General features: G+C 46.7%; 1 protein-coding gene across 5 annotated transcripts; it reads right to left on the bottom strand.

Moving 5' to 3' along the window:
- Window positions 1-2346: 2346 nt before the first annotated feature.
- On the bottom strand, window positions 2347-12175 carry Ube2d4 (ubiquitin conjugating enzyme E2 D4). Of its 5 annotated transcripts, none has more exons than XM_050141253.1 (6): window positions 12085-12175; window positions 8602-8633; window positions 8440-8517; window positions 7256-7361; window positions 5427-5520; window positions 2347-3137 (listed from the first exon to the last, which is right to left on the bottom strand). In XM_050141253.1, exons 2-6 carry the CDS (start codon window positions 8608-8610, stop codon window positions 3092-3094), a joined length of 333 nt encoding a protein of 110 aa, XP_049997210.1. In that variant the 5' UTR covers window positions 8611-8633; window positions 12085-12175; the 3' UTR covers window positions 2347-3091. The 5 variants fall into 5 exon arrangements, with proteins under 5 accessions (XP_049997210.1, XP_049997207.1, XP_049997208.1 ...); XM_050141250.1 differs by having other exon boundaries at window positions 5331-5520; window positions 12056-12169; XM_050141251.1 differs by lacking the exon at window positions 8602-8633 and having other exon boundaries at window positions 5331-5520; window positions 12085-12169.
- Window positions 12176-12689: the final 514 nt, after the last annotated feature.

Below are 12689 nucleotides of genomic sequence, written 5' to 3'. Positions count from 1 at the left end.
AATGGGTGTGAGGGAGGCAGAGGCGGGTAGATCTCTATGATTTTTGAGGCCAGTTTGGCCTACTCAGTGATTTCTTGGCTAGAAGTGAGACCCTGTCTCAAAAAACAGAAGTATTAAAAAGAAACTTCAGCGCTATTTAGCAAACCCAAATCTTTAAAAGAGGTAACATATGTTGTATGTGTGGTACATGTATATGGGTGGGGGTGTATGCATACTTATGTTGTCTGTAGAGGCCAGAGGGCAATGTCAAGCATCCTGCTCTTTCATTCTTCACCTTATTCCTTCGAGGCAGGTCTCTTACTGAGCCTGGAGCTAGGTTGGTGGCCAGCAAGTCATAGGATCCTCCTGTTTCTGCCTCCCCATAGTACTGAAGTTATAGACACACAGCGCCAAACTCAGCTTTTAAAGCAGGTTCTGTTTTTTTTTTTTTAAATTTATTTTTATTTATTTATTTTAAATCAGGTTCTGGGTGTCTGAGCTCAGGGTTTCAAGCTTGTGAAAAAGTGCTCTTTCCCACTGAGCCAGCCCCTTAGCTCCCGCTGTCATTTGTTCTTCAGGAATCACTTAAACCAGTGGTTCTCAGCCTTCCTAATGCTGCGACCTGTTAATACAGTTCCTCATGTTGTGGTGACCCTAAGCATGAAATTATTTTGATGTTATTTCATAACTGTAATTTTGCTACCCTCATGAATGGTAATGTAAATATCTGATATGCAACCCCCAAAGGGGTCTCTGCTTACAGGTTGAGAACCACTGACTTAAACCACGCATCTCTCTGATCTCTATGGTCCACTGGGGACAGGAGGGGGGGATCATATTACTCCATGATGGCTTTCAAGATCTGCTGTTCAGTTACTGACCAAGGTCTGAACTTAGTAGCATCTGTAGATGTGGGTGACACAGGACCAAGCACACCACGGTTGTCTTCAAAATATGGCTTTTGACTCAAGAGCCTATTCCACAGGTTGAACTGGGAGCATGACAAATAGGTGGGCCCCCTTCTCAATGGCAGAGAATCCAAAGGATTGAGCGCAAGACTGCTCAAGCACAAGACTGCCTGAGCACAAGTCTGCCCAAGTCGTATGAAGCTCATTTTAGGGTTCCAAAAATTAGTAATTTGCACTGGGAACATCAAAGGGCTCGTTTTACTTTTTCTACTTGTTTTCCAGCAGAGAGGACTCACTTGGGGATACTCTAGATCTAGAAAAATGGATGTTTGCTTGGAGTTATAAACTACTAAACTTGAAAGACGAACATTTAGATGCTCATAGCCTTAACACCATGTTGTGCCAGGACTTTCCTGTCTGCCTGCCTCTGATATGAAACTATGTCCCTTTGCTGGCTGAGTTATCATCTACAAAGTGCTGTGTTCTACTGAGCTGAAGTGCACATGGTGTTACAGCTTGGGAGAGAAGATGTGGTAGCAGCCTTGCAGAACACTTCAGTAAGAACATTCTTTCCCCTAACATTTAAGAAACAGAAACTTAAAGAGTAATACCCAGCAGGGTGAGAAGGTGAGAAGCAAGAAAGCCCAACGCCCCAAAGGCTGTTAACTACAGAGTGGTATGAATGGGCTCAGAATTGTACTCACTGGCATTGGTTAGCTTCTTTTTAGGTAGTCTTATGTGGCTGAGGCTGGCCTTGAACCTCTTTCCTCCACTTCTCCTGCATGCTGGGATTACAGGTGTGCACAGCCATGCCTGGTTACTTGTTTTCAGAGCAAATCAATCTCCCTTGGCTGATCCTCAAGTGTTAGGTCAGCAGACTTCTTCCTCCTTGCCCTCATAGGCCTCACCTGGTTTGGGATGGCATAGTTTTTCTCATCTCTCCCTGTTCTGATTCACCAACCATTACTGTCTGGGAATAGACCAGCTTTATAACCAATTCAGAAGACAAAGTTAAGGCTAGGTGTCCTGGATACACCTGTTAGCTCGCAGTGCTTAGACCAGGGCGAATGATTTCTAGTAAAAAAAAAAAAAAAAAGCCCTCTAAAGAAACTCCTTAGATCTCTTCTCTCTTTGTAGTCCTTTCTAGAAGGTTCTTTCCTAGCCAGATGTGGTAGCATATGCTAGTAAGCTCAACTTTCAGAAGACTGAGACAGGAGGAACCAGAATTCAAGGCCAGCTTGAGCTATGTAGCAAGACTGTCTTCAAAAACACATTTCACACACATGGATGTGCTCGCTCTTGCTTTTTCCTAGGTAACTAATCTCAGAGCCCTGTACTCTTAAGAGCAAACCTTACTCCATCAGAAAGCCCACAGAGGAAGCCAAGCACTTAAGGCCTATTCAAATCTCTGGAGAACCTGCTAATTCTGTCTGAAAGGAGAAAAAAATGCCAGTTGTCATAGTTCTGAAGGAATTTCATTTTTATTTGCATTTGAAGTTCCTCTCCTTCCACGTGTTCCAGTCTGTGAATGTCTTATGCTTGAACTTCTTGTTAGGTTCCCAGTGGGAGAAGAGTGGGGAAAGCCTCAGCACCTACAAAAGCTTAACCCCACCTCTCTGTCTGACGTCATCCTCCTGGGGTGTTCCGTGCTTTATACATCCTGATGTTCCCCACGTGCTGTGGGTGTGAGGAGAGGAATGCAGCACATAGCACTACAGAGGGCAGAGGTGGAAGACAGCAGAAGCACTCTCACGGATTGCCCTTCCAGTTCCCAGGAGCTCCTGAGGACATGGTTCTGTGGCAGACAGAGTGTGAAGAAAGCCCACTCTGCCCTGGGCCCTCAGGATAGCACTGTGTTCTAAAGGCAAAGGCCATGTTTAGGGAACAGACTGGGTGGCACCATTTGAGGACAAGTAGGGGAGGCATGCATGGCTTGATTCCCCAGAGACAGGCAGTGACAAGGAAGACTGTAGATCATAAGGATGGTTGCTGATTTGGCATCAAAGGTGTGATACTGTCAAGGCCACAATGGCTGAAAGTGGCACCACCAACATGCTGCAGCCAGAGGAAGCGAGTGGCCAACTCGCGTGTGAACGGAGGATGTTCTGTGAGTGCCTTAGCCAATAGCTCAGAGCTTCACAGGAAGGCCACTCTGCCTGGCAAGCTTCTCTTGGACAGTGTCTCCCATGGAGCCTTCGAGGCTCTTACATAGCATATTTCTGTGTCCACTCTCTTGCTAGTCTGTTGTATCTGGAAGACAAAATCAGATGGAGCAACACCCTCACTTGAAATGTTATCCTTTCAATGTGGAGTAGAGCACATGAGGGGGTAAAGCTGCCACTTGTCAGGCATCTGGGACTGATGGATAAGCGAAATAAAGGCTTTCTCTGGAACAGGACTTCGGTTATGGGTGTAACCCATTAGCGTGGTGTTTCCTGTTGCTCCTCCATAACTACCTGTGGTGGTTTGCAATAATGAAAACCTAATCTTTTCTCTCCCATGCCCTTCATTATGAATGAAAGATGTGGAAGGAGTTCAGCTTGGAATATTCCAGGCTGCCTGGCACACAAACTCCAGAATGCTGGCATAGTCTGAATCCACGTGACCTTCTGTAGCTGGGTCACCTCTCTGTGAATGGCTTATCACATCCCTTGACTGTTTACCTTGAAACATAAAACATCGTCTGCTTTGTGGGGTTGCAGGGAGACGGCCCCGTGTAAAGCTCCCAGGCCACACCTGGTACCTAGTCGGGGCTCTGTAGGTATCTGCACTTAGCTTCGTACTGCAATGAGAACTGATGCCATACATACAGTAGTAAACTAGAAATGAGAAAGCATCTCACACCAAACATTAAAATAAATACAGTTTAAGCTGGGCACGGTGGTGTACTACTATCCTAGCACTCAAGAGGCAGAGGAAGGTGGATTTCTGTGATCAAGGCCGGACAGGGTTACTCAGTGAGATCCTATATCAACATCAAAACAAACAAGCAAAAACTTCAAAATCCAGTCAATTCAAATTCATTGAATTTGGTACTGGGAAACTTCACTAAGGAAATCAGATTTATAAAAGCCTCAAGAAGCTTGGCAGTGGTGGCATGCACCTTTAATCCCAGCACTTGGGAGGCAGAGGCAGGTGGATCTCTGTGAGTTAGAGGCCTGGTCTACAGAGTTAGTTCCTGTAACAGCTAGGGCTGTTACACAGAGAAACCCTGCTTAAAAAAACAAATGAATGAAAGAATGAATGAATGCCTCAAGAAAAAAGGCTTGAAAAAAATCCCTTTATATCCTAATCTCTTCAGACAAAAGTAACTGATGAACTAAAAAGACTTAATCTTTTGTTTTTTTTTTGTTTTTGTTTTTATTATTATTATTTTTTTTGAGACAAGGTTTCTCTATGTAGCCCTGACTGTACTGAACTCACTCTGTAGACCAGGCTAGCCTTAAACTCAGATCCACCTGCCTCTGCCTCCCTAGTGCTAAGGTTAAAGGCGTGCACCACCACTGCCCAGTTTTTTTTTTTCTTTTTTGCTATCTTTTAAAAGTTAGTTTATTTCATGCGTGTTGATGTTTTGCCTGCATGACTTGTGTGAGGATGCCAGATCCTCTGGAACTGGAGTTACAGACAGTTGTGAGCTGCCATGTGGGTGCTGGGAATTGAACCCTCTCCCAAAAAAATAAACCCAAACCAGACAAACAAACAAACAAACAACAACAAAGAGCACTGGCTTCTCTTTCTAGAGGACCCAAGTTCAATTCCCAGTACCCCATGGCAGCTCACAACCCTGTGTAACTCCAGTCCCAAGGGAGTCAATGTCCTCTTCTTGCCTCTGCTGGCACCACATATGCACATGGTGCAGGCAAAACACCCACACACATATAAATAAAATCTAAAAGAAGAAAAAGGTTTGGATCTAGCGCCACACAGTGGGCCGTGCCATCAGTAGGTCTGCTGCTTGGGCTCTGGCACCCTTGACCCCTGCTCAGAGACTGCATGTGCTCTAGCATAAGGCTGTACCTGGCCAAGGAGGGGAGCCCTACAGTCCTGGGTCTACCTGGTGTGGAAACAGCTGGCAGTGAGGGCAGGTGTGCTAAATTGCAGCCACCACTCTGAACTTCTAATCTTCACAGCAAGCTAACCTTGGCAGTGCTGCCCACCCTGACTGGCTTTAGCCTCATTCTGGGGATTTCCAAGAAGACAACCCCCTTATTTTATGTCATAAACCTTGTAATTTAATCCAGAATTTCCTTGTCATATTCTTCTGGGTCCTTTGTTGACTGACCACTGACTTAGCTGTCCTCAGGTCAGGGCTTGACAATATTTTAGGATTCAGCAATGACAGTTGATAAGTTATCTGGAAGGGCAAAGTGCTTTTATCCCTTCTCCCTCCTCTGAGCCAAAGGATGTGTTAGGAAGAGCCAGGAGGCTAAGCCCAGGGCACACCTGCATACACTGCATTCATGGGCTTGGCTTGGGAGGAAGATGTCCGTGGGAACTGGGGGCAGTTGCACACAAAGCCAACCCAAAGAGGATGCATACTTCTCTCTGTCGGCCTTGTAGGTGTGGGCTATTTCTGGCACCAGTGGGTCATCAGGGTTGGGGTCGCAGAGAAGAGAACAGATGGACAAGAGAACTAGGAAGAAAAGAAAGCGTCAGTCAGCGGGGGCCATGGGCCTGTGGGTCACATGTGGGTCCAGCGAACCTCCTGAACTGCACTTCCTGTTTCCCCCGAAGCGCTCCAATTTGATGATTCTGTTCAACTCATGATATTTGCTGTTAAAATACCAGCATGCTGCACATCGCAGGGTGGTTCCAGCACACTGTTCTAGGACACCACCTTCCGCTGTGGTCCGAGACTTTACCTCCCTACTTCACAGAAGCCCCTGAGGTCTTAGTTCTCACTCTCCCAAAACCCTCTTCTGTGCCCATCCCACACACTGACAGTGCTCCAGACGTCTTTGTTTAGTGGTAGGAAGACAGGAATTCAGAATCTTGAAGCTCGACTGAGACTCTGAACCAGGACTGCAAAGCCAATGCACCTTCCTACTGCGCTCTCCCGTCAAGGGCCTTGCGCAAAGAAGTTATTTACCAGGGCCTGCTAAGGAGCAGATAAAACTTTGAGAGCTGTATTTGTGCTTTGCCCTAAATCTACCATGACTCAAAACAAACTGGCTTCACTGAGTCCAAAGTCCTGACAACAGTTTCCTACTGATGGGAAGAGTGGGTCCCCTTTAGTGAAGAGATTCAATTCTTCTAATGTTCTAAAAGTCTGCCACTTGAGGGCTGTGAGCTCCCTCCACATCACTCAGGCTGCCTGCCCTTTCTAAGAGCCCCTTGCTGCTGTTCTCCTTTCCCTTCCTTTCTGACTCTGATGGCGGCCCCTGACTTTCCTGGACAGTGGGATAAGGCTGTCTACCCGAGGAACAACCCAGAGAAGAGCCATTTTGGCAGAATGTTGGCCTGTTTCCTAGATGTGTCAGTCTGACAGAGTCCACTGTGACTCTGCACAGCACAGAGGTAGTGGCTCTGTCCTGAATTTACCATATCCATCTCTGCAGGTCTTTTCTAGCATCTAAAGCCTGTCCTGCCAGTTGTCCCACGCAGTTTGGAGCCTCTCCCAATGTCCAAAGCTCAGCCATTTGCTTTGCCTATGTCCCACTCATCTGGGGGTGGGGGTAGGTGGCTTATTGTACCACCTACCCATACCCAATCTTAGTTCAGGAGTACTTATAGTTCTGTAGCATGGTTTAGATTGGATTGTTTTTTTTTTTTTTTTTTTTTTTTTTGAGAGAGGATTTCACTGTGTAGTCCTAGCTGTCCTGTAGGACAGGCTGGCCTTGAACTCACAGGGATCTGCTTGCCTCTGCCTCCCAAGTGCTGGGATTAGAAGTGTATGCCACCATGCCCGGCTAAACTGAATTCCTAATCTCATTCACAACATGCTCATTATCACTTGTTTTGGGAAAGGAAAGTTTCCTCACAGACTCTTGAGATCAGGTTCTGTATCTGTCCTTTCAGAGATGACTCACAGTCTGTGTTGGTCCTCCTTGGACGAATGAATGAAGGAGAAGTTAATATTTGTCTTTTGACTTTTGGGTGAAAAATGCAAGTAGAGTTGTCTTCTTGTACCCACTTGGCTGTTTTGAGCATCACACAGCTACTGACTGCTGAGAACCACTAGGGCACAGGTACGGTGTTTTACATGCCATCTCCTTACAGGGTGGAGAATGAGGTGGCACAGAACTGGGCGGGGCTTTGTGATCTGGGGAAGTCGTCTGTCCTTCTTGCGTTTCCATGTACACTAGTCAGCAAAGGGGTAAAAGTACATGAGACAGGCAGGCATGCTGAGTACATGTCAGTGTCTCTACCTTTGGACACAGTCAATGCTGGGGACCACTGTGACCTCAGGATGTCCAGGCAAATGCTGCCACTGCTGTTTATATTAGGGTGATAGATTTTGGTAGTGAAAGCAACCTGTAAAAATAAGACACCAAGTCAGATAAGCCAAAGGAGATCTGGAAAAGAATCCAAGTGAAGAGCTTTCGGCAATCACCCATCCCAGCTCCTAAGGGGGCAAAGGCAGGCTGCTCCAAGAGAAGTACCCCAACCCATTTCTTGCTGGATTCTCATTTTGAACATGGGGAACTGATGCCAACTTCCCTATACATTGTGCTGTGAAGAATAACAAGCAAGGTGGTAGAAAGAACCCAAAGCCCAAATATCTACGCAAAAACCAACTTTAATTATGTTTATGATGAGCAAACGGTCACCATAAGACACAGCCATAGCCGGGCAGTGGTGGTGCATGCTATTAATCCCAGCACTCAGGAGGCAGAGACAGGTGGATCTCTGTGAGTCTGAGGCCAGCCTGGTCTACAGAGTGAGTTCCAGGACAGGCTCCAAAGCTACAGAGAAACCCTGTCTCGAGAAAACAAAAAAAGAAAAGAAAAGAAAAAAAAAGGGTGTTACTATGTAGCTCTGGATGTCCTGGAACTCACTCTGTAAATCATGCTGGCCTTGAACTCAGACACCCCCTCCCCCTGCCTTGGCTCTTGAGTGCTGGGATTAAAGGTGAGTGCCACCACTACCCAGCTGTAGGGCATTTTCTTGATCAACGATTGGTGTAGGAAGACCCAGCTCACTGTGGGTGATGCCACCCCTGGGCAGCTGGCCCTGGGCTGTGTAAGAAAATAAGCTGAGTAAACCATGAGAAGCCAGGCAGTAAGCAGCATTCCTCCACAGTCTCTACACATGGCCCTGTCTCCAGGTTCCTGCTTGAGTGTCTTCCCTTAGTGTGACCTAAGAGTCATAAGATGAAATAAACCCTTTCTTCTCCGAGGTGATTGGCCATGATGTTTTATCACAGCAGGAGAGACCATAAGACGAGGACTAATCATGAATATCTGCAGTTTAAGGTCCCAGCAGGTTATAGCCATTGTTTGGAACAGCAGAGCATCGGGAGAAGGTACACACAGCTCTCTACCTGTGACACAGAATGTCATCATGAGCTGTCCTTTCATCAAAACGTTATGGGAGTTGTGGGCAGCCTCACCTTTGGGGGCTTGAAAGGATAATCTGTAGGGAAGTGGATGGTCAGGAAAAAAACACCTCCTTGGTAAGGACTGTCATTCTGGAAGGAGGAGACAGGAAACAATCAGTGCCTGCAGGAAACTGACGTAGAACAAGCTGGAGTTGTGCATGCAGCTTTACCTACCGGGCCCATGATGCTCGCCTGCCAGTGGAACACTACAACAAAAAGAGAGATGGCCATGTAAGGGACTCCTCAGCCCAGAGGGTGTGTTCTACTGAGAAGGTGCCACCAAGCTCAGGGCACAAGGCCCACACAGAACCGCTTCATTTCTGACACTGACTACAAGTTTGAGGCTTTGAAAAGCACCCTCAAGCTCCAAGACTCACAAGGACTCCCAGGGACCCCCGGGAGTTACTGTCGCCAGGGTTCAAGGTACTAAAGTGACACAGATGCAAATTGATTTCCTGGCCATCAGGAGCGCTTACGAGCGCGGCAGTGCGAGCCGTAAGCAGACCTCGCCGTGACACGGCTGATGAGGAGCTCTCAGAGACCGAGTGTTAATAGCGCACACATCTTTTTTGGTTAAAAATAATTCTTTTCTTTTTTTCAAGATTTATTTTTATTTTATGTGTGTGGGTATTTTGCCTGCATGTATGTATGTGTACCACACGTGTGCCTGGTACTGAGGAGGCTGTAACAATGTTGGGTTCCCTGGAACTGCAGCTGAAGAGAGCTGTGGATGCACATGGGCTGGGAACTGAGCTCAGGCTCTCTGAAGGGGCAGCCAGTGCTCTTACCCACTGAGCCCTTTCTCCTGCCCGTGACTCATTTACTACACAGGCAGAACTACAACTCAGCGCTCTCTCTGCACAGAATTATGCCTCAGCTAGTCTTCTGCCCCTCTATATGTTGCTGCTGACCAGCCTTTTCTGCTCCCCAGTTTTCCCCTTGATTCATTTTGAAGCTCTTTTCAGAGAGTCTCTTTCAGGCTGTGGGGCCCCTTGGTCACACACATCATCTCACTCAGTGACCCAGGCAGTGTTCTGAGGACTTGATGACTAATCAAGATGAAGCTTTCCTGTTCTTCTCAAGTTCCTGCCCTTCGGCAACCAGACTTCCTTATCAAACCTTCTGTTCTCTCCAGCGTCTCGGGCTGTCTTCCCTGCTCTGCCTGTGTCTAGAGCAGCTCCTTTGAAGGCTCCAAATAGCCACATCCAAGGTTCCAGAGTCCCTCAGGACAATGGACCCCAGAGCCTCTGCAGAAGCCGGAAGCCGTCTTTTCACTCAGGGGTGGCCTTCTGAGTTTTTAGAGGTCTTTATCTCAAGAGGATTCATCTCATATAAATTCATGACAGGTATGAAAATAGGGCCAGGGTTAAGGCCTGGGCTTGTCCTGGTTTTCCTTCACCTGTTCAAATACTCTATCAGCTCAGTCCGTGTCAGCAGGACAGAGACAACACTGTTTAGAACACAAGGACTAAGGAGAAGCTTCCGAAACCCCTTGGCTGCAAAAAGGCAGCCAAGCAGTTCCCAGATCTTCCTCAGTATTTCAATCAAATGCTTACTTACGGTTGCCTGAGCTAATGGAAACATCACTTCTTTAAAGCAATTTTAAAGATTATGGTGGTGTGTGTGGTGCCTCAGCACACACAGAGGTCAGAAGAGGAATGGAGGAGTCCCTTCCTTCCTTTCATCTGTGAGTTCTGGGGAGTTGACTCAGACGTTAGCAGCAAACACCTTTACCTGCTGAGTCACTATGCCTAGCCATTTATTCAACTTTTAAATGTATAATCCAGTGGCATTATATGCATTAATATTCTTTTTGTAAGTTTACTTTTATTTTCTGCATGAATGTTTTGCCTGCAAGTATGTATAAGTACCGTGTGTGTGCATGGTGCCTGCAGAGTCCAGAATAGGGCTGGACTTGGAGTTAAGGATGGTTGTGAGCTATCATGTGAGTGCTAGAAATCAAACTGGGTTCACACTTTATCTATCCAATCACCCGATAGGCATTGGGGCTGTATTAGCTACTGTCCTTATTGCTACAATGGAATACCTGACCAAAGCAACCTAAGGAGGGAGGGAGGGGTTTACTCGAGTTCACAGTTCTGGGGTACAGTCCAGCATGGCAGAGAAGGCAGGGTAGTAGGAGCTCCAGAAGCCGACCACAGCCTCTACAGTCAGGAAGCACAGAAAGGATGCTGATGCTTAGCTAGCTTTCTTCTGATCTATTCTGGGACTCCCCGTGGAATGGTACCACCCACATGTAGTGTGGATCTCCTCACCTAAGCTAATCTGGATTCCTCACAGGCAAGGCTGAGGTTTGTTCCTACAGTGATTCAGTCTAGATTAGCTGCCGTGGGCTGTTCCATTGGATTAGACCCCGCTCTTCAAGAATCCACCCTTCCTCACACAGTTCTGTCACTGTGCTGTCCTTGTACAGTGCAGAGGACTGTCCAGAGACCCAACAGCCCACAACCAGCCTGTGTGAGGTGGCAGAGGTCTGGCTAGAGCTGCTTCTCCAGTCTCCTGTGGAGAAGCGCAGAGGCGGGAGAACAGCCGAGGCAGACAGCAGCTGCCATGCCCTGTCAGTCCTCCGCCAGTGCTCTCACAGGTCCAGTCCTCTTCAGCTAGCTGTGTACCATTTGCAAAGTATCCCATGTCTGATCTGGGACAACCTGTCTTCCTTCTGACTCAGTAGAGAATGATTTCCGACAGTTCAGGCTCCATCTGGAATGTAACCTGACCAGTCACCCTGAGGTGAGCTCAGGATCCCCACTGAAAAAGTACTTCAGGCAGGAGCTTACAGATCTTCACTGTTTAGTCTGCCCACTTTACTGAATTCTGGAACTTTTCCATTCTTCCCTTTCTATTTTTTTTTGATACTAGCCAAAATTAATCCTAAGCATGTTCGAGCTGCCTCTTTTTTTTCTTAAATATTTATTTATTATGTATACAATATTCCGTCTGTGTGTATATCTGCAGGCCAGAAGAGGGCAGCAAACCTCATTACAGATGGTTGTGAGCCACCATGTGGTTGCTGGGAATTGAACTCAGGACCTTTGGAAGATCAGGCAATACTCTTAACTGCTGAGCCATCTCTCCAGCTCTCGAGCTGCCTCTTTTCTGGACTTTTTCACTAGGTCTCTGAAGAATCCAGTCCTCAGCTGCATAGAGGCTGAGCTCCACTGCGCAGCACACACGCACACCTTTCGCGGACTCGGACCTAACAGGTAACTATTTCTCTTCTCCATCTTTCCTCCTGGCAACTGCTAAAATTTACAGTTTGCCTGTCCTGTTGTTATTGTTCCCAAATTATAATACAATGGAGAATGCTCTTGAGCTTCAAAAACAACAAACAAACAAAAGGAATGAATGAAAAGAAAAGCAATCCACACTGGGCAAGGTGGCACATGCTTCCAGCAATCTGGGAGATAAGACAGGAAAATTAAGAGTTTAGGCCAAGCTGAGCTACAATTATGTACTCCAGGTCAATCTCAGCCATCTCAGAACAAACTAACACAAAGCAGTTTATAAGCATGTGAAAGAAAACAATTAGGTTTCTTAAGAACTGTTCAACTAAGGAGAGTGGGAATGAGGTCTGGCCCTGATAACATTGAAGATTTTGGTTACAAACCTTCTGGAATCCTCTGGAAAAATACTCACAGTCATCACCTACAGGTCCTGCAGAACACTGAGCAGGCGGATCCCTCTGTAAGTCAGTCAGTTCCTAGAATACAAGACAGGAGTTAGGTTGCTATAGGCCTAGGGAGCTGCCTCTATCACTGCCGTCCAGCAGAAGGCAGAGGCCTTCGGAGAGGGTGGGAAAGAAGGTCAGGCAGGAGGCTACTCTCAGAGGAGGATACAAATGGCCAAAGTTCATGGTGACAGACTACAGAGATGGCTCAGCAGGTAAGAGCACTTGCTGCTCTTCCGGAAGACCTGAGTTCTCATTCCAGCACCCACTTCAAGGAACTTATAACTACCCTAACTCCAGCTCGAGGGGATCCAACATCCTCTTCTGGCCTCCAAGAACATCTTTACATATGTGACATAGACATACACAAAGAAACACAGACATATGAACAAAATAAAAATAAGCAGAGTTCAAGGTGAGTAGTAGTTTGTATCTAGGAACCAAAGGAACATCAAAATGCGACACCTTGTGGGATGGCTAATCTTGGTGGTCAACTTGACTAGATCTAGAAACAATTAAAATGCAAGCATCTGGGCACACCTATAAGAGATTTTGTTGACTGGATGATGTGAGG

The sequence above is a fragment of the Alexandromys fortis genome, unplaced genomic scaffold, assembly GCF_014885135.2.
Source record: "Alexandromys fortis isolate MF-2015 unplaced genomic scaffold, M_Fortis_MF-2015_v1.1 scaffold_7, whole genome shotgun sequence".
Classification (NCBI taxonomy): domain Eukaryota; kingdom Metazoa; phylum Chordata; class Mammalia; order Rodentia; family Cricetidae; genus Alexandromys; species Alexandromys fortis.
This window is presented reverse-complemented; position numbering and strand designations above follow the sequence as displayed.

Bases quoted from the DNA above. Each gene is read 5' to 3' on its own strand.
- Ube2d4 (XM_050141250.1), bottom strand. The intron at 7,362-8,439 runs GTGAGGCTGCCC...TTATTTTTACAG, and splicing joins ATCCTTTCAAGCCCCCAAAG to GTTGCTTTCACTACCAAAAT. The intron at 3,138-5,330 runs GTGTGCCCTGGG...TTTGTCTTCCAG, and splicing joins CATGAATGCAGTGTATGCAG to ATACAACAGACTAGCAAGAG.